Raw genomic sequence first — 21,960 nt, forward strand, 5'->3', positions numbered from 1 at the left:
TGTCTGAGTTCAAATCCTGGCTAAAGCCACAACTTTTTAGTTGTGTGACTTTGGATAACTCTTTGATCGCTTAGTACTTCAGTTTCCCCAACTGTAAAATGGGAATAATAGTACCCACCTTATACATGGTTAGGTTAAATGAGATCATGCATACAAAGCACTTAGATCTATATGGAGCTCATTATAATTGTTGTATTTCCAGCGTGTAGCACAGTGGTAGTGCCTGGCACATCATAGGTGCTCAGTAAATATTGGGTAGATTGACAGATGTATGGTAGGTAAGTAGCTCATTTTAACGTTCACATTTATATTATAATACAAATACTATTTATATTTATAGGTATATACAAAATAAAGAAAAAAGAAACAAGAGTACTCGAGTATTTTACCTTCATCAATCAAGTCAACTAGGGGCTACAATTTGGTTATCTTTGAATATATATCTGTTTTCTACAAGCTCATCTATATTTGTTCTTTTTCATGCCTTTTTACATTTATGCTACTTCCTGTTACTACTTTTTTCTTTGAGTAAATTATCTTTTTAAAAAAAAACAACTTGTGGGGCCAGCCCGGTGGCATAGTGGTTAAGTTCGCACATTCCACTTCGGCAGCCCAGGGTCTGCAGTTTTGGATCCTGGGTGCGGACCTACTCACCATGTTGTGGCAGACATCCCACATATGAAGTAGAGGAAGATGGGCACAGATGTTAGCCCAGGGCCAATCTTCCTCTGCAAAAAGAGGAGGATTGGTAATGGATGTTAGCTCAGGGCTAGTCTGCCTCACCAAAAAAAAAAAAAAACCAACTTGTATTGGTTGGGTTAAGGAAAGAATGAAGGGTTTTTTCTTTTCTGTGTGTGGGGGGTGTGTATGTGTAACTAGACTGTAGAGCATGAGCCCCTTGAGCAAAAAGAGAATACTTGGAAACATACAACTGGGAAATAAAATTCCAGGGGACACTCTTAACTAGAGGAAGTCCTCCCTCTCCCAAAGAGATTCTTCTTTCTCCATTGGAGGATTTTGTGAATGGTTGGTTTATTTCTTAAAAGTTGCCCTGGGGCTGGCCCAGTGGCATAGTGGTTAAGGTCCTGTGCTCCGCTTCAGAGGCCTGGGGTTGGCAGGTTTGGATCCTGCACAAACCCCTAAATAAACCTCACAAAAAGCCAGCTGTGCTTATAAGATATGTTAGGCACAGATTTTATTCAACTATAAATGATCCTCTACCCAAAATGTTAAGAAAATATTATTAGTAATTTACATCATATACATTTTCCAAGTTTTTAATTGGCAAGTAAATTTTATAATCACCTATATTCATTCTAAAGGGATATAGTTTTTCTGATTGCCAAGAATTTGACCTCATATTTTCTTTGTTTAAGCCTATTTATAAATTCTGCCTAACTCTTTAGACTGCTAAACAGAGCTTCAGAATGTATTTCCCTGTTGGTTGTATATTTGTCTTTTCTAAACAGTGGAACCTTTTGAAATTATCTTCCTACACTTGGAGTGGACCATCTAGTGATTAGTGACATCAGATTGGATTAATCTGTTGTATTTTCTTGCTGGGGAAGGGAAAAGGAGGGATATTCAAGATATTTAGGTACTGTGTATGTGTATGTTATGAACAGACCCCCAGGATCTAGCTTCTGACTGCCTCTCTCAGCCTGCCGTCCTGCTCTCCACACCCACACCCACATACACCCCCACACCCACACACACCCACACACACACACACACACATGCCCCCACACCCACACACACACACAAACACCCTTCACCCCCCATTGAGAACCACTTGCAGTTCCCTAAGTCCCACGCTACTTCATGCTCATGCTGCTCCATCTGCCTCTAGTGCTTTTCCCATCTTTGTCAATCCTTAAGTCGCTGTTTGTCTTTCAGGACTCAGTTGAATTATAACTCCCTGTTTCTCACCACTTCCCCCAACCCTTCCACTCCGGTCCAGTTAACTCTTTTCTCCTCGGTGCCTCTACTGTACAGTACACAGATGCCAAGAGAGCACCCGTGACACTTTGCTGTCCTTATTTGTGAACTTGTCTCCTTCTACTAATATCTAAGATCACTGGAGGGCAGGAATCTTGTCTCATCTGGCTTTTCATCTCCTACAGTTAACCTGGTATTTGGCACAGAGAAAATATTTACTTCATAAATGTGTATCTATTTAATCAATTAGTTAAGTTCCCTGTTCTTTCCCCAAACAACTTCTGATCCTTCTGAACAGTTCTCATCTAGTGGTCTATAGTAGTATTGCCAACAATACTGCTACATCTTCACATTTTAAAAATATGCTGTAAGTGAAAACCATTATAATAGAATACTTAGACACTTACAGATGGTACTCTCAGACAGGTTTGTGAAGGAGTGCCTATTCATTTGTATAATGGTTGGACATAAATTGTTTAAAATTGAGATTTAACATGCACGCATGTAACCACCAACCAGCTATCCCTCCCAGTCAGTATCTCAGTATCTCCCCCTCCCCTAGCAACGGTGTATTAATCTGGGCTCTCCAGAGAAACAGAACCAAATAGAGGTGGGAGAAAGAGATGTTCTAGGTATTTCTAACAGGAGGACCTAATGGGGGTTAGGGAGAGTCTTCTCACTGAAAGGAGTTTTTAGCTGAGACCTGAAAGATAAGAAAAAGTATCCTAGGAAAGGAAGATAAAGGACAAAGCTTTGCAGAGCAAATGCAAGGCCTGAAACGGGAATGAAGAACTGAAGAAGCCCCATGTAACCAGATCTTAGAGATGCAAGGGAAAAATAGTAGACAATGAGGCTGGAGGGATAGACAGAAGCTAGGAAGGGTCTTATGAATTATCTGAAAAACGTGGAGCCTAGTGCATTACAGAGCTTTAAGTTGGTGAGAGACATAATCAGATATAACTTTAAATTTTTCTTTTGACGTTAAATTTACAAAGTGTAAAGTGCACAAATCTTAAGTCCAAAGAATTTTTACATGTGTTTTTATTCATGCAACAGCTACCCAGTCAAGATATTTTCAGCACTTGGAAGGTTCTCTCCTTCCCAATCAGGACCTGCCCCCTCTAAGAGTAGCCACTATTCTGACTTCTATCACCAGAGATTACTTTTGCCTGTTATTGAACTACAATATTAACAAAACCATGCAGTTGTGCTCCTTTCTGTCTGACTACTTTCACTCAGCATACGGTCTGCAGGATTCATCCATGTCATCATGTGTAGGAGTAATTCGCCCTTTTCCATTGCTCTGCAATATTCCATTGTATAAATATACCATGATTTATTTGCCCATTCAACTATTGATGGACTTGAGGATCACTTTTTTTTTTTTCGGCTATTATAAATAACACTGCTATGAATACTTGTGTTCATGTATTTTGATGGATATAACCACTCATTTCTGTGGGAGATACAACTTTTTAAAAGATCCTCCTGCTTGTGATCTGGAGGAGGATTTGGAGGAGAGTTGAAGTGGCCGTTCCTCAGGCACCAACTCCTGGATACTTCGCCTTTTACTAGCTGGCTGATTAAAGGAGCAACCTCATCCAGAACATTTTAAACATCACACAAATCAAAACAGATTAAAAAACAAAGTAGATTTCCTTTTGGATGTTATCATTACTGTCATTGTTGTAGTTATTATTGTTTGCAGCCAACTACAACTTGGAGCTGGTAGTAATTGGAAGGACAATCTGGTATGACAAGTTTTACTGACTTGTAGTTGAATATGTCCCAGTAAACAGAAACTTTATTGTCATCGTCAAACATTTGTGAAGCCCCCTTCCTCCACAATTGCTGGTATGTGTGCGTGGTGGTGGTGGGGTGTGTCTGAAGCGATGGACAGATTTACTCGATGTTCTCTTTCAAATTCTTCCTAAAGCAGTTTCTCAGAACCCTAGGTTCTTTGCAGCATCTCTGAACCATCCTGCCTCTAGGGGCTAAAAATAGAGATTGCATTCTGCAAACTAAAGTTTTTTGGTTTTGTTTTTCCTGAATTGTGAATTTATTTATATGTCTTAAAACTTTAAAATTGGCACATTTTATATAATGTATATCATGGATTGCTATTATAGAAAATAATACATTCAGGTGAAATTAGGGATGTTTTTGTAGAAAAATCTAAGACTTTTAGTCACAGTAAATGTTCAGTCTTTAGAACCATGGGAATTAAGATACAGTAATGTAGTAATAAAGAGGCTGTGATCTGATTCTACCTTAACAAACAGGCTTTTGATCCACTATTTTGCATTATAATTATCCTCTAAATCTGTGTTTTCACCCTATTCTAAATGTGCTATGCATTTGCATCAGTTGATCTAGTAAACATTTATTGAACACCTGCAATATGCCAGATATGTTGCTTCTAGGTATGCTGATCAAAAGGAATTTATAGTCAAGCAAAAGAGACAGTCAGGTGAACCAGTGGTTGCCATACCCGTTTAGGGCTTGGGCTAAAAGTATGCCCAGGGTGTTCCAGTAGCACAGAAGAGGGGCATTTAAATCAGAACAGGTAACCCTGGAGCTGACTCTTCAAGGATGAGAGCTAGGAAGGGCATGCCAGACACAGAGATTGGGAAGCTCAAAGGTGCAGAGGCAGGAAGTAGCCTAGTGCAGTCAAGGAATGACTAGTAATTTAGTGTGGTTGGAGCACAGAGTGGGCAAGCCCAGTGGAGCTATAGAGACAGCTAGAGAGTTAGGCAGGATCCAGAGCTTAAAAGGCTTGGCGTGTAGGACAGGGCATGGACTGAGAAGAGAGACCTGAATTCTCACCCTATTCCTACCAGGACTCCGTATGTGCCCTCAAGCGTGTCGTTGGGCCTGGTGTCCTCATCGGTATAACCAGAGAAGTGGGAAGAGTTGTTCCCAAGCCATGTTCTAGAAACACTGTTCCGGTAGATGTGAAAAGATGTGCTGTAAAAAGTACTCTTTTTTGAAGTAAAGTTTCTCTTTACTTCAGTATTTAGGGGAAGATTGAATACCTCATTCACCTAAGATTCACAATGACATTAGCATATTAAAAGTTTCTGAAGTCCTCCAGTGAAGAAACCACTTCAATTTTCTTTGACTCAGCATTTTACAAATTACTTGAACTTGTAGCCAATTTTCTGTAATGTTAATATTAGTATCATGCAGCAGAGCCCTATTTTGGCAAACAGTGGACAAGGTCTCAAGGTCCAATCATCTTCAGTCATTCATTCATTCATTAAATTGTTTAAAAGTGCAAAACCAAAGAGCTCGTCCTTATACACCCTCTTCTTATTGGAGATTGCTGGCATATCTTTGTAATAGACTTTTATTTATCATTTATTTTTCATAGAGGTGTCTTTGTTTAATGCATCAGCTATCCTGGGAATTTTTTTTTTCTTTCCTCATTTTTCATGTCATGCCCACACTTTATTCCCTGGTAATAAGTTGCAAGAAATGAGAATTGAGTTATTGCTAGATAAATATCAATCATTTGTGAAATGTTTGATAGAAAATTATAATGAATAAAATCAGGGTTTTACTTATTATTAAGTCATTATATTCAACGTTGACAAATCCCAGAATTAATAATGAGTCAGTAAATCATTTGTGATGCCAAGGAGATCAAATGAATAAAAATAGGATTGACCTTGTTAGAAATTTGATATTTTCAACATTTATCTGTCAGAGCCACGATTTGGAAATTGTTATAAATTCTTGAAAAATGGGAACTTTTTTTTTACCTATCATTTGGTAAACTACAGTGTCATTTTCTTTGAAGAGAATGTAGTGATTGATTATCCAGAGTGCCACCATGACAGGATAAGCCAACCAAATAGCTGGAAAATTGTATGTAATCGTATAGCATCACCTAGGCTCTGTGTGGAGCACAACCATTTGAATTAAACCATGGCATTCTAATCATTCCCTACAGGTTTTTCCTGTTTACCCCAAAACCTTTATCTCCAGGGGATATTCCTATGTGCTTGTGGTCTCCGCTTCCCCTATGACTGTCACAGCTCTAGTCACCTGAAAGCACTGGGATAATCACAGACAAAACTGAATCCACCCAAAAAGATTTCAAAATGCAAAGATGTCTGTGTCTAACATCCCTCACACATACAACACTCAGATAGGTTTATTAATGTTATTAGTATTGTTTCTTTTATTAGTAGTATTGTCCTGAAGATGCTGAGAAATTATAAACAGGTGATGAGGGGGAGGATGGGAAATGGACAGAAGGAAAAGAACGCCAGTCTTACTTTTGAGAAGCTGATACTCTAATCAGGAAGACCAAACATGCCTGAGATGACCTGAGACCAATGACACAGTATACTCCAAGTGTAAAAGCACCAGTGCACCAACTGAATAGCTGAGTGATGAGGGCCAGTAGAGTAGTGGAGCCGTCCAATTATCCTTGGTTACTAGAACACTAAATTGAGTCATAAGAAAGGAAGGGGCTACCCAAACCTGCCCCAGAGTTGATTATCAATAGCATGATTGGGAATAGAACCAGGCCCTTTCTCTTAATAAGCCAAGTAATCTCTCCGTGCTCCTCTTCCCTGCAGTGTTTTAGATTTTAAGTGGGCTTTGTTAGGATGGCTGAACTCTACTCTCCTTTATTAATTGCTGTCCACACATTGTAGGATATCCTGTATTCCGAATCAGGGTGAGGATTTTAGATTCTTCTTAGCCGCGTGGGGACGTGTAGCTAAGCAGAATCAATTCCTGTCACTCACCCACAAATACAGAGGAGCGGGATTGTGGATCAGGGTGAGGCTGCAGTGCTTTAATCTTAAAATCAATACAGAAAGGGAAGTTGAACTTGTGGGGATTCTATAGAGACTGTAATTTGGTTTCCTGGGAGGTTTGCCTTACAGAATATAGCTGCTTCCTTTTCACCTTCTGATTATACTTGGATGGAGGGGGAGGGGGCGAGAAGAGAAGGAAAGAAAACAAGAAACCTCTACAACCAGATAATCTTGAGTAAGCATGCACATGTAAACTCGTAACTCAAGCTGATTCTCCCTTGTGTTGAGAAAGCCTGTACACTTTTATCCATTCTTTCTGTTTTTAGAAGAAAAAAAATTAACCAAAACCCTATACCCTATAGTCTGCATTTAAGCATAATAAAATGCCTTTGATTCTTTCAAGGATCACTGTCAAACTAGAAAAAAATTTTTTTAATGTTTACTTTTATGGCTAAGTCTACTCTAGCTTATGTAATTATATATAAATAAATACATATTCAACAAACCATTTATTGACCAAAGGATTGCAAGCTGCTAAGCACGTGATTAATATTTACTCCAGTGTAATTCAGCTCCTTTTGAAAAAAGCATGAACTAATGGTTTAAACAACTCAGTCTTTTCTTAACCAAAGATTTAGAATTTATTGAATATGCCTCTTTTCAGGTATAACACTCATTTGCTGCACAGTACTATCAGTCTCTAGCTGTAAGATGAGCTTATTGTTCTTTCCCTTAGATATTTCTTTAATTCAGTTTAAAAATATGTCTGAGTCTGGACACTGCTTCTGCAGTGAAAACAACGACAGGAAATACTCTGATCTTCTGAGAAAATTTTTGGGCTACAGGCAGGAGAACTCAGGTCTAGCTATGAGGCAGAATAGTGTGGTGAAAAGAGGCAAGCCTAGAGCCCTTGCTTTGTTTAATCTTGGTTTTGTAACCCTGTTTTCTCATCTGTAAACTGGGGGTGGTTATAGGATTCACCTGGTAGGTAGGTGTATTGAGAGGATTACGTGAGATGAAGCAGGTAGGGTGCCTAGCGCTGTCCTCTGCTCTTGTAAGAACCCATAAATGTTCATGATTATCGTGATTATTATGTGAGTCTCAAGTGAGATAACATATGCTGTGTATGTGAAAACATTCTACAAGCTGTAAGGCACAATACAAATGTTCACTGTTATTCTTCATAGATTGATGGTTTTGAAACTTTTTTGTGTGTGTGTGAGGAAGACTAGCCCTGAGCTAACATCCGATGCCAATCCTCCTCTTTTTTGCTGAGGAAGATTGGCCCTGGGCTAACATCCGTGCCCATCTTCCTCCACTTTATATGGGACACCACTGCATGGCTTGACAGGTGGTGCGTCGGTGCACGCTCGGGATCCGAACCTGCGAACCCCGGGCAGCTGAAGCGGAATGTGCGCACTTAACCGCTGCGCCACCGGGCTGCCCCCTGAAACTTTTAAAACAAATCATGGAAGGCTTTTTCTTTCTGCTGCTTGTCATAGGTCCCTAATCTCAAAGTAGAGCCCTCGAGGTGATAAATGAGGCTCCACCTGAATATGTATTTTCTTTCTTAAAAGCCACAGTGATATCTTGTCGATGCCAAGAATTCCGTGAAATCAGTTTGAAAATCCCTGGCCTGTGTCCTTTCACGGAAAACACTTTCTCGGGTCTTTGGAAGACCAGCACTATGTAGGATACTTATTTTATTGTTGGTTTTAATCAATATTTTTAAATGTCACATCCTCCCACGAAAGCTCAAGTGCCTTAAATGATTGCATCCTTTCAGTTGTCCTTCCTTGTCCTACACATTATTTGAGTGAAAATACTCATGATTTCTGTGTCCTCTCTCTTTGTGTTCTTTTCCAGAGCACAATCATTGTGGAGAAGACAGTGCAAGACCTCATGAACCTGATGCATGACTTGAGTGCGTACTCAGACCAGTTCCTCAACATGGTGTGCGTGAAGCTCCAGGAGTATAAGGACACCTGCACTGTGGCCTACAGGTAGAGCTTCTGTGGGAGCTGAGCAAAGTCACTCTAGAATCTGATGATTGTTCTGGGTGGTGGTATTGCCTTCACAGCCTAACTTTCCACCATTATAGAAAAGGACCCTTCTTGAGTTTGTCAAGGGGCCTGACAAGAACATGTGCCATAGCAATAGTCTCCTGGATGCTTGTATAGTCATCCCAACAGAGAAATGAAGGGGACAAAGGGACAGAGCTACTTAGGACTGCCGTTGGGTGGCTTCGATGAGGTGTCAGGCTTGATTTTCATGAAAGCCTAGAATTGACAGATATGTCTTCCTCTAGAAAATTCCAGATCTAGATTAGTCCATCTTTTGATTCTAAAAGATCTTTAAAGCAATTTTGAACTCTTAGTAACCTGTAATAATCTACAATGTAATTCCTTTTTAGTTCTTACAAATGTGTTCCTCCTGATGTTTGATCTGCAGCCCTCCTACTGTCCTGAAAGGACAGTTACACCTGTTTTTAGCATCAGTGGAAATGGAAAACCATTGTTATAAACTTGAAAACCTTGAGTTTTTCCTCTTATTTCTTTTCTGTGGGTTCAAAAATCTCTTTGAGCTCATAGAAAAGATCATAGCACTTCTTGTAAAAAGCTAATATTAGGAACAAATTATGGTCTGGTTGACAAGACCTGGAACAATTAAGAAAGAAAAGAATGTATAATAAAATACTAAATTTATGTGATATATAATCAAGGATAGATAGGTGAAGTACAGTACGTAATCAGGTACTACTTGTACAATACAGAATATAAGAACAGAAGGGATAAAACACAAGAGAGAAAGGTGATTGGAGTCAGGAAGGATTTCACAGAAGGTGAGCTATGTGCTGGACCTTAGAAAGACAAATGCGATTAGGGAGGTGGAAAGAATACAGGCATTGCAGAGATGGAGAGGAAGCACACACATAGCTGCTGATGTTCAGAGGGGGAAATGAGGAAGTTTGAATGGAACAGAGTTCCTAGTAGAAAGTAACAGGAGATAATGTTGAATAGGAAAAGTAAGACCAAATAACAAAGGGTCTTAAAAAATAAGACTTGGAAATTTAGATGTTGTATAAGATGATGATAAGGAGTCATTATAAGGGAGCCTGGAAGCAATTTTTAAGCAAGATGAATCTGGCTGAGGAATACAACATAGGTTAAGGCTTAACCTCCCTTATTCCAGCCATAAATAACATTTATCCACAGTGACATGAACACATTAAAGGAAAGAAACCCAACCACCTCCCTAAGAGATGCACTCCCAATATTTTACTTTTTCGGTTCAATAATTATTCATTAAAAATTATAACATATTTAGATTTAAATCATACGTATAATCAATGATTATGCTGTAATCAATTGGGTACCAAATGATAATTATAATGGCAATTCAAACAAAAAATATATTAAAATTTAGTCTTGTGGTAACATAAAATGTTAATTTTTTTAGATTTTAATTTGTACAAACAATTTTTTTACAGAAAACTATAATAGAGTAATTAATAAAATACTTTCAAGCATAACATGTATTCCATTAGGATAAAATTTAGTGAGAAAATGAAATAGAAATAACAATTCAAAGAGAAAAATGAAAAATATCCAACTGTTAAAGAAGAGTTTATTCAAATATATTTAAATGTGTAATGGTAGGTTTCAAATCCCTATGGTATTGAGATTCCATTGAATATACTTAAAATAGTGATTTTAAAGTGTCAATATTTATAATATGCCAAAATTATATCTTTTGTGACCGTTTACACTCATGATGAGAAATACTAAATATCAATTTTAAAATGTAAGAAGGAGAATCTAGTTTTTCAAAATTCCTTTAAGGAATGTACAAATAAAAATTTTAAAAGCTGCTGCTCTTGATTAGTTGTCCAAGATTGGAATTTCTGGGCCACAGAGTGTTATATGTTCATTCAGCCTTACAAAACCAAACTCCAAAGTGGCTGTACCGATGTCACATCTCCCAAATGAGAATCAAATAGCATATTCTAAATATTAAAACTTAAATATTAAAAAATTTAAAAATATTTTAAAATCAGTTGCATTTTGATAACATTGTTTTAAATTTACTATTATGTTTATGTTTAACCTTCATTGAATTTTAAGGTTTTTTTAAAAAGCAAGTCATTTCAGATCCCAGTGGGGCCTCCAAAAAAAACCAAAAAAAAAAAAAAGCAAGTCATATCCTCTTTTTCTCGTATTTCGTTATGGCCAACCAATAATTTCTAACAAATAATAATGCCAGTGAATATTAATTATAGTGGAGATGTTACATAACCTGCCCAAGATAAGGTAAAGTTGACTCTAGACTCTAAATCCCACTGATGGCCATTTATATATTCTTGTTGTTGTTATTATTTTGAAAGAAATCTTTTAACTTCATATAGCTTGGCATCTAATTATTGTAGGAGATCTTTTCCTCATTGTTTATGATCCTGCCTTTCAACATATCAGGTTATGGGAAGCTCACTACATCCACAAAGCAGACTGGTCATTGTTGAACAGTCTCTTGTTTTGAAGTGATTTTCCTCTATCCATTGGACATTGTCCTTTTCTATGGAGTGATTCCAAATCAGTTTAATCCTTACACGTGAAAGCCCTTCAAATATGAAAAGATAGCTATCATGGTCCGTTTAGTCTTTTTCTATTTTTTTACTAGATTGAGCGCTCTTGGTTTCTGATATGTCCTGGGTCTGCAAACCATCCCATTCTTCTTTGTCGCCCATCAGCCTGACAGTGTCTGTCTTAAAAAGGAGTACTCCAGGCTGAACCTCATGTTGCAGATGTGCTCTTTGTACTTGAGCGCAATCATTACCTTCCTTGTGCAGGACGCAGTGCTTCTTATTATATCGCATCATTGCATTTGTCAGATATTTATTAAGCCTTTATCAGATCCAAGACACTTTGTGAGTGTGTGGGGATAAAGAAGCCAATCGGTCACAGATTATACTTTTAATGAGCTTACATTCTTGGTAGAGGATAGAAAGAGAAATAAAGACAAATAAATAGGACATGTATATCCACAGCATTAATTTATGACAGAAAATATGGTAAGATAGATAAAGATGACATGCTCCAGGAGGAGGAAATTACTTAAGAAGGACAAGAAGAGCTTGGTGAAGGATATGAACTAGGTCTTGTGAAAAGTGAGGAGAGTTTAGACAGGATTTAGGCTTAAGGAGCTGAAGGAAGAAAGGAACCAAAGCAGTGTCAAGGAGGTGAAGATGAGTAGGAAAAGGAAGAACAAATGTTGAATATTTGGGTTTTGGAAAGGAAGCCTGAGCTGAAATGGAGACTCTTGAATGCCAGGCTCGAGGAACTTGGCCTATTTAAATTAGGGAAGCCTAAATTTTAAATTAGTGGGGATCCACTGAAGGTGAGTAAGCAGAGAGTACCAGGTGCAGACCTGTGCTTAGGAAGATTTTTCTGAGCTTTGTATAAGATGGATTGGAAAGGCAAGAGTGTGGAGGTAGAGGGGAGAGAGGCAAGGAGTGCCTGAATTAGAGAGGCAGGGGAGATGGAGGGGAGGGGGCAGATCAAGAGATATTAAGGAGATAAATTGTAGGACGTGGCCATTGGTTGGCTGTAGAGGGTAAGAAATGTAAGAAGAAATACTAGTCGAAATTAGCCTTTTCTATACTGTTTTGTGGAGATTTTTTTTAAAAAACCCATTAAATTTAATGTTATTTTCAGCTCATCATTTCAGTCTATTGAGATATTTTTGAATCTTCATTCTGTCATCAAAAAATCTTAGCTATTCCCCCAAATTCCATGTCATTCTTTTTTTTTTTTTTTTTTAAGATTTTATTTATTTATTTTTCCCCCAAAGCCCCAGTAGATAGTTGTATGTCGTAGTTGCACATCCATTCTAGTTGCTGTATGTGGGACGCGGCCTCAGCATGGCCGGAGAAGCGGTGCGTCGGTGCTTGCCTGGGATCCGAACCCGGGCCGCCAGCAGCGGAGCGCGAGCACTTAACCGCTAAGCCACGGGGCCGGCCCTCCATGTCATTCTTGATTTTATAAGCAATCTTTTAGTTTCTCTATGTATGTCATTAAAAAAAATGTCCAACAGGACAGGGCTAAGTTGAGAATTTGAGGGGCATACTACTCAAAACTTCCTTTGAGATTGACATCCAGTTATTACTCAGTACTTCAGGAGTTCATGTATTTTTCTAACTATGAACCCGTACTGTAGCTCGAGAGCAGGCTCTGGAGCCATAATTTGAATACCACCTCTTCCACCTATCAGTTATATGACCTCGAACACTTAGCCTCTCTGTGCATTAGTTTTCTCATCTGCAAAAAGGGATAATACTTCTTCCCTCGTAGGTTGTTTTGAAAATGTCAATCTTTTAGAATTGTTTTTAGCAAAATTGTAAGCTCTCTCTAAAATGATAAGCTGCTATTTTGATAATGACAGTGATGATGATGAACAAGATTACCACCATTCATGACAGTACCTGCTATATTTCATTATCTGCCTATAAGAGGCTTGTCAGATTTCTTGCTGGTGTCCTCCCAGTCCTGATACTTTTAATGCAATACTTTTAACCTTGCCTCACGTTTCCCTAAGATGGGTGTGTACAAACCAGCTATGGTTTGTACTAGCTGGATGGTACAATGGACAATACTAGGTCCTCCCATCCCTCTTCTTTTAGGAATGAAGCACTGCTCCCTGCTCTGCCAAACCTTTCCTTAAGAACTCTTGTCTTGGACAGCTTACAAATCACCCTTGGAAACAAGGTCTCTTGAACTTCAGCCAAGTTTACCATTTCTTCATTCAAGTCAACTAGTTACCCAAATAGGAAAGGAAAAGTCATGTGACTTGTTCTTTGTGTGATCATCCTAGCTCCTAGTGAGTACCACTTCCTAACTGTTCACAAACCATGTTTAATAGAATTTTGCCTGTAATTCCAAGCTCACCCAATCTCTGTAATTTACCCTCTTTTCTTTCATGAACATCAGGGCGTTTGCTCTTAGGCATTTTTCCCTGTCTGCCAAGATTCCTCCAGGATTATCAGCAGTGGTTCTTTAATTCTATGCTTTGAATTATTTCAGTACCCCAAGGTCTTTGCCTAAATTTATTAAACCTGTCAGAATATTCTGTAGTCTCAGTAACTATTGACACAGTTGATTACTCTGTCCTTAAAACAACTCATTTATTTGGTTTCTAAGATTTCATTCATTCAACAAATGTATATTGAGTACTTATACAAGAGTTTGTAGACATATCAAAGAAGCAAACAGACAATATACCTACTTTGATGGAATTGACGTTCTATTGGACATGGGAGAGAGGAGATAGACAATAAATAAATATAATACATAACCATATTATAAAGAATTTTAGAAGATGGTAAGTACTGTCGAAAAAAGAAATAGAGTAGGGTAAATAGACTCTGGAGTGTAGATGAAGGAGGTTGCAATTTTAAATAGGGTGCCCCAGGTATGCCCTTGTCAAGTTGAGGTTTGAGGACAGGCTCGCAGGAGTTTGGGGAGTTAGATAAGATATCTGGAAAGAGTGCCCTGGCAGAGGGCAAATGCCATAAGGCAGGACTCTGCATGACACTGTTCAGGAGCAGCAGGGAGGCCAGAGTAGTTGAAGTAAAGTGAGCAAGGAGGAGGGTATTCGAAGAATGTTTCGAAGAATTCGAGGAAATAGAGGGCCAGACCACATAGGGCCTTGTAGGCCACTGTAGGGTTGTTGAGTTCTACACTGAGTGAAATGGGGAGCCATCGCAGGAATTGTACCTAGGAGCAGCAAGATCTTAGTTACATTTTAAAATGTAAGTGTTGAGAATAGGCTGTAGGGGAAGAAGAATAGAAGCAGGGAGACCAATTAAGAGCTATTGTGTTACTCCAGGTGAGAAACGAAGACAGCTCCTACTGGTTGGTGCCAGCAGAGACGGTGAGAACTGGTTGAATTCTGAATATGTTTTGAAGGGCCAGCAAACAGAATTCCCAGCCAGGTTGGATATAGAGTATGAGAGAAAGAAAGATGTCAAAAATGATCTTAGGAGTTTTTATTTGGATAGTGAAAAGATGGAGTTGCCAGCTATTGAGATGAAGAACACTGCAGGTTTGGGAGCAAATAGATCAGGATTTAAATTCGGAGTGTCTATTAGACATCCACATGGAGATATGGAGTAGGCAGTGGAATATATGCATCAGAAGGAGAGAGGTCTGGCCTGGAGGTATATATTTGGCAGCCTTGATGTATAAATAGTATATATTAAATGGTATTTAAAACCATGGACTAGATGAAGTCTCCATGGGAGTGAGTGTAAATGTGACAGAGAAGACGATCATGGACTTGAAGAAGTTTGCAAGATGAGGAGAAACCAGCAAAGGAGACTGAGAAGCAACAATCAGTGAAGTAGGAGGAAAATCAAGAGAATGTGGTGTCCTGGAAATAAGAAAAGGAATGGAGGGGAGTGATCAGCTGGTCCAAATGCTGCTGTTAGGTCAGCATTAGAACTGAGCATTGATTAATAAATTTGACAATGTGGAGGTCATTGGTGATCATCTCTAGAGTTGTTTCTATGGACTAGTAGGAGTGACAACTGGATTGGTGTGGGCTTAAAAAAGAAATTGGGAGTAGATAAATTGTAAATATAGGCAAAACTTATACAGTGAGTTTTGCTGCAAAGGAGAACAAAGAAATGGGATAGTAGCTGAAGAATTTAGGTCACGTGAAGGATTTTTTGTGTTTTATGTGTTATTTTAAATAGGAGAAATAAATGCATGTTTGTATTTGAAGAAAATTACTTAGGCAAGAGGGAAAATTATTGATGCAGGAAAGAAAAGGGTAAATTACTAAAATTAGGGTTTAGGCTAGTGAGTAGGGGTGGGCTGTAATGCACAAGTGGAATGACTGGCTTTAGGCAGAAACATGAATAGTTTTGTTTACCGTGGTCTGCCCTTCCTATAGGAATTGAGTTATTCCTCTGTCATTTTTATGTCACCATTTTGTCTCAACAGTGAAACTCTATCACCCTTGTCCTTCTTCTTCTTGGAACATAGCCATTGCTTTCAGTTCTTGACATATTGTGGTCATCAAGAGTATCTTGATTCCTTCCCCCAAGAGACTATACCACTTTGGTATCCCTCCTGGCCAGATTCTTTGGAATGGTGTCCACTTATTGGTGCCCACTATCAGATCATTCTATATACAGGATAATATCTGTAGTGATCTACCACAGGTGCTGCATTACAGGCCTAGGATGAATTTATCTCAGGGTTGGAAAAGCAATTCTGTGAAGCTTTGAAGGGGATTAAATAGAAAATGATTTATATAGTTGTTATACAACAATGCACACTCACACGCAAACACACCCAACACACATATAACCCCATGGTGCCTGTTGCCTGTTACTTAATCAGGTTTTTCAGGCTAGGGAGAAAATGTTTTCTTATTCTATGAGTCTGAAGATGCAAAGTGTCCTTACTTCCTCTCTTCCCATTTATTGCCTCCCCCGGATTGGCACCTGCTGAGGAGTAATTAGGGCAGTCCTAATTTGGACAGCCAAATCCTGATTACAGTGAGAGGAAAAACAGGAAATGTTCTAGTTTTGCTGCCAGCAAATGACTGACTTAAATAGAAAGCCATATACAATTCAAATGATCCAAAATGATATAACATTGGGGAAGGAGGAAAGGAGCAGGGAAACATTGCAGTCTGATTCAGTCTCAGCAGATATCTTTTACAGAAATGATCAAATCCATAAGCTCACAATGCCCTCTGCTGAGAGTCAGCTTGTTTTCCGAGTTTACCTTGAGAAGCTGAGCATCCACTGGGAGTTTAGAGATCTGAGGAAAGGTCAAAAACATCTCAGCTTTCTGTGAGCGCCTCACTCTGGAGAGAAAGACTGTTCTATATAATGATGTCATGTTACATGCTTTGGGTAAAGAAAGGTTTCCTAAAAGGGAAATGAGGACCAGAAGTCTTTTCCTTAATTAGTCACACCCTTGGGGCTTAAAGGAAAACTCAGCTGTGAATTCTCTACTGCGCTGCATTAGCAATCAGGCGGTTGGTCCATTAGCCTGCTACTTCCAAGCTAAGTGCTTTTCTCTTTGCTCATCCCCTTTGTCCTGAGGTACAACCAGCAGCTTATGTGTCCCCAAATAGTCATTTTAAGATTAGAAATCACAGTTTTTTGAAGTTTCTGTCTGTTCCAATTTGTTATCAGTTCATTAATCTTTTTTTTTTCTGGCCTCTGCGTTGTGTTGGGCCTGGTAGAGAATACAAAGAAAACATCTTCTAATCTTAGAGGCTCCATTGATATAAGACACAAGCATGTTTTTATTAGGAGAAGGTGTAACCATCCTCAGGGCCCACCTGTCACCACTTCACCACAGAGGACCGAGAACTCATGCCAGAGCATGAAGGAAGAGTGACATAGGGATAAACTTGCAATTGCTGATGGCAGAAACTAGGTCTCACCCTGGGCTGGACACCTTGTTAGCCCTCAGTGTATTTGTTGGATGGGTAAGGAAATTCCTGACATACTGAACAGGATGAGCAAGCAGTGGGGAGCATGGATGGATGTGATACATGGGGGAGAGGAGGCAAAATAAATGACTAGACTGGTTGGGTAGGAATGGGCAGAAAACAGGAGTTTTGAAAACTTCCCATATTATGTAAAGGAGTGCTATTAAAGGTTTTGGTGAGGAGGATGACGTGATCAAAGTGGTATTTTAAGATTTCTGTGGCCCCCTTGTGCCAAATAGTAGAGCCAAGACACCAGGGGCTGTGATGGCTCATGAAACTCTTCAGATTTCATATGTAGCCAGAGGCCAAGGCCCTGCAGGAGTGAGAGCCTGGTTGAGCATGCTTTGCTGCCTTTGCCAGCTAACGGACTTTGAATCTCAGAAGAGCCAAGGGCATCTGCCAGGGAAACCTCTGCAAGCTCCATGCAAGCTTGTCTCCTCATCTGCCTCTTGAAACTATGTTGTGTTCTCCTCCCTCTTGGTTTACCAAGAACTGATATATTCATTTTTATTAAATATTGAACAGATACAAAAGAACACATAAAATATGTACAGTATGTGGCTCATAGAGAGCATTCAGTGAGTGAGAGCTTTTATTATGTGCTCCTACAATTCATTATGCATAACTCTATTCTGGTGTTGCAATTTAAGATTTTTTTGTTATGTATTATTTGATCAGTTATTGGTTTATATATCTTTCTTTCCCGAAAACATTATTTTTCTTTTTTTTTAATTTTATTTACTTTTTTAATTTATTTTTTATTTATTTATTTTTTGTGAGGAAGATCAGTCCTGAGCTAACATCCATGCTAATCCTCCTCTTTTTGCTGAGGAAGACCTGCTCTGAGCTAACATCTATTGCTAATCCTCCTTTTTTTTTTTCCCCAAAGCCCCACTAGATAGTTCTATGTCATAGTTGCACATCCTTCTAGTTGCTGTATGTGGGACGTGGCCTCAGCATGGCCAGAGAAGCGGTGCGTCGGTGCACGCCCGGGATCCGAACCCGGGCCGTCAGTAGCGGAGCGTGCGCGCTTAACCACTAAGCCACGGGGCTGGCCCTAAAACATTATTTTTCAACTGTGGGTTCACATCAGAATTATTTAGAGAGATTTCAAAACACTTACTGGATTTCCCACATTAGGCCCACTAAGCACTGGGCCTGGGCAAGAGTAGTTTAAAAATGGCCCAAAGTGATTCTCATGTGCGTTACTGATCTGAACTCTGAGTTTCTACGAGGAAGTTACTATGTCTTTTTCCACATAATTATCTCCAACATTTAGCGTGATGTCTGTATATAGGCCTTTCTCTCTTGTCTATTGATCAAGTGAATAACTTCACTCTACTTTTCCAGTGCACATCAGCTGCCCTCCTGGCCAGATACAGATGCTGCTCGCCTAACCAGGTGTCCCCTGAATTCCGTAGCAAGCAGCCAGTCTTAATTCCTCCCACCTAACTCAGTCTCCCATAATCAGATAGGAGTCTAGTGCAGTAACTTTGATGCAAAGTAATAAGGACCTGGACTAGAATGGAAATACACACTCAGTAAAGTACATAGTCACTGTGCAAGGGACTTCATAGTCATTAATTCATCTAGTCAGTCACAACAGTTCTGAAGATTAGATTCTCCCACCCTTACAGATGAGAAAATGGAGCTTCAGAAAAGTTCATAACATGGCTAAGGTCACAGAGCATGGGAGTGGGAGCGCGTGCTCTAGAAGCTAAGTCTGTCTGGCTCCCATTAAAGAGCAAATGGGAAACCTGAAAAATATTTCAAATGGTTTAGAGAGACATTGTAATAGGTGCACAGACTCCTAAACAGTCAGTCTGGGCTCATCAACCACTTGACATGGGCAAGTTCCTTAACCTGTGTGCCTCGGTCTTTCACCTCTCAAATGGGAATAATTACAGTACCTACCCACAGGATTGTTGCCAGGACCAAAAGAGTTAAGATATGTAAAGTGCTTAGACAGATGCCTAGCTCGTGATAAATGCTAAATAAGTGCCAGCCAATATTATTATTTATTGTTGCTGCTGTTGCTGTTATTTTTATTATTTACTTTTAAATTAATTCACTGATAATATTGTTGATAGTCACTAACAAGATGGCAAAAGAAAAATATTTTCATGCCATCTGTTATTTCCCTGGTGGTTTGTGCTTCAATAGTATCAGTCATTCATTCATTCAATCCATTACTTTATTCATTCAATAATGATTTATTAAGCACTTCTAGGGGCCAGCATTATTCTAGGGCTGAAGATATGTAAGTGAATAAACCAGGCAAGGTCTTGCCTCCATGGATTTTACACTCTAATGGAGTGACATAGAAAATAATCAGGTAACAAATAAATAGACAAAATAGCTTTCTCAGAAATAAGGTTGATATGATTTAAAAAAAAAACATTCAGAGTGAGGGGAAGCATCAGGAAAACCTCACTGAAGATATGACATTTGAGCTGAATTCTGGAGGATGAGAAGGAGCCACCTGGAGATATGGGGAAGAGCATTCCAGGCAGAGAGAAGGGAGCAGGTATGAAGACGGAAACAGTCTTAAAACTTAACTGAATTTAGGTTAGTGTAACTGGAACACAGTGAGCAAGGAAACTGAAGACTGAGTGAGGTTGGACAGGTGTAGGGATCAGATCATTTGGGTTATTTCTGGCTACAGGTTAGAATCACTTGAGAGCTTAAAGAGTACCCATGCTAAGCCTCACTTCAGAATGTGAAATTGATATATGTTGTAAATGCTTCCCAGGTGTTTTAGTGTGTAGCCAGGATTAAGGAGCATTGATGACAGATCTCGAGCTCAGGGAATTTGAGTTATATTCTAATGCAGTGGGAAGGCATGCAGGGTTGAAACTGGAAGTTACCTGGTCTGATAACCTTTAAGAAATATGCTAAGGATATTAATATTTAAATTTGCTTATCAGAAGAAAAATATGAACATTAACAGGTGAGATAAATTTTACATTAATTCTTGGTCCACTGTGTTAAAATATAGTTCTTTTCTTGGTTTTTAAATATCAAACAGTTATGACCCTTCATATGAGAAATATTTAATGGTTTTTACTTAATTATCCCCAAGAGTTACCTTCTGTAAGCTCCCAAATTCCAAATTTTTTTCCCCCGGCTCTCTTGAATTGTTTCTGTTTTCCATGAACCTTCTCTAGAATTATCGGATGTTTCTTAAATTGTGATTCCTAGATAGAAATACACACCATGATAAAGCTCGCTGACCACCATTGATGTGATATAAAAAACAACCTGATGTTTCTCTGCTCTTTTCCTATTTATTCTGCTCCATTTTGAGAGATTTTTTAGTTTTGCATTTGTGTTCGTTTTGTTTTGTTTTAATCAGCAGCATAGTGCCAACTCTTATTTTTGCCTCCCACATTGTCATCACCACTGTGTGGCTGGACATTGCACTGCAGTTCAGCCCGCTACAGGTCCAGTCATTCACAGTCAGATATCAACTACAGCAGCTTAATTTGGACCAGCCTTGTCCGGGGTTTGTTTGTCTAGCTTGGCTTCTAGTTTTTGAAGTGTGTGAAAGATTCAGTCTGGGAAAGTAGACATCATGCCCTGGCTGTCACCAAACAGTTGAATCCAATTAGCCCCACTTGCCCCTGGTTGTTTACCTAATGAAAGACTCAGCACCCCAGCTGTGTCCAGGGACCAGGCACACTTGCACTTCCCAGCTGTTCCAGAGAGGAAGCAATGCACATCAGAGCCAGTCGACACCAGCAGATGTTTTCTGAATGAAATTCGCTCAGCTGTGTCTAGAGGGTGGACCCTTCTCATGGCAGCCTTATCACCTGTTCCAAGAGGTAGACTTCTTTTCGTCTTCCTCCTGGGAACGGGTACAAATAGGTATACAGATGGCTCTGTCTATGGCCCATTGAGCTGTGAATAAACTGTAGATTATGGTTCTGGTAGTCATGATTAACCCTACTCCTTTTGTGGAGTAATTGTTGGAGACTTAGCTCTCCTTTTTTGAGGCTATTTGGATATGTCCTGGAATTTTGTAACCCACACAAACGGGTTTATCACAAAATTCTAAACTAATAGATGCAGTTGGTGAGGATGGAAACTTTGCCATTTGAATGAAAAATTCCCTTTAGGGTAATTATATGTTGCTACTCAGTGCCAATATTTCAAATTAGAATATTTGGAATTGACTTTGGGATTGAATATGAGTAATATGAATTAATGATTTATTTCTGAGGGCAGCATATAGGTAGCATTTTAGTTAATTTGGATTACTGTTTTTTAGTAAGACAGGATCTATGAATATTAATGAAGGCTGTAATATAATATCGAATTATTGAATTAAGCCAGTCTTAAGAAAACATGTAAGTAAATAATGTGGGTGCCTGTAACATAGTATCCCACTAAGCTAATTTTTTTTATTCCAGCTGATACTAGAATGAAACATTCTAGATCCCCAAAATGTGCAATACCATCTTACACCTGCAGATCCAAACTGTTTCCAGAACCCTAGGGCAGATGGGCTCAAAGATTTAGATACTGGAAAACTGAGTTGGATTTGGGCTTCTAATTCTGTGGAGCAGAATTTAACCTGTAATATGGGTCTAAGAGGAATTGAACCACCCGAAGTTCTTTCTAGATATGGACACTGAAATTTAAATTTTATATCATTTCCACGTGTCACAAAATATTATTCTTCTTTTGATTTTTTAAAAAACCATTTAAAAATGTCAACGCTGTTCATAGCTTACAGGAC

The 21,960-nt window shown here is 39.0% G+C and overlaps 1 protein-coding gene across 1 annotated transcript in view; it reads left to right on the top strand.

The window, feature by feature from the left end:
- EXOC4 (exocyst complex component 4) overlaps positions 1–21,960 on the top strand; it is a 740,211-nt gene that overhangs the window by 574,759 nt on the left and 143,492 nt on the right. Inside the window, exon 12 of the mRNA XM_004430750.3 lies at positions 8,577–8,713. Coding sequence (XP_004430807.1) covers positions 8,577–8,713 — 137 coding nt within the window. The remainder of the gene's footprint in view (positions 1–8,576; positions 8,714–21,960) is intronic.

Source organism: Ceratotherium simum, chromosome 1 (genome assembly GCF_057802395.1).
Source record: "Ceratotherium simum simum isolate JZ-2026a chromosome 1, ASM5780239v1, whole genome shotgun sequence".
Lineage (NCBI taxonomy): Eukaryota > Metazoa > Chordata > Mammalia > Perissodactyla > Rhinocerotidae > Ceratotherium > Ceratotherium simum.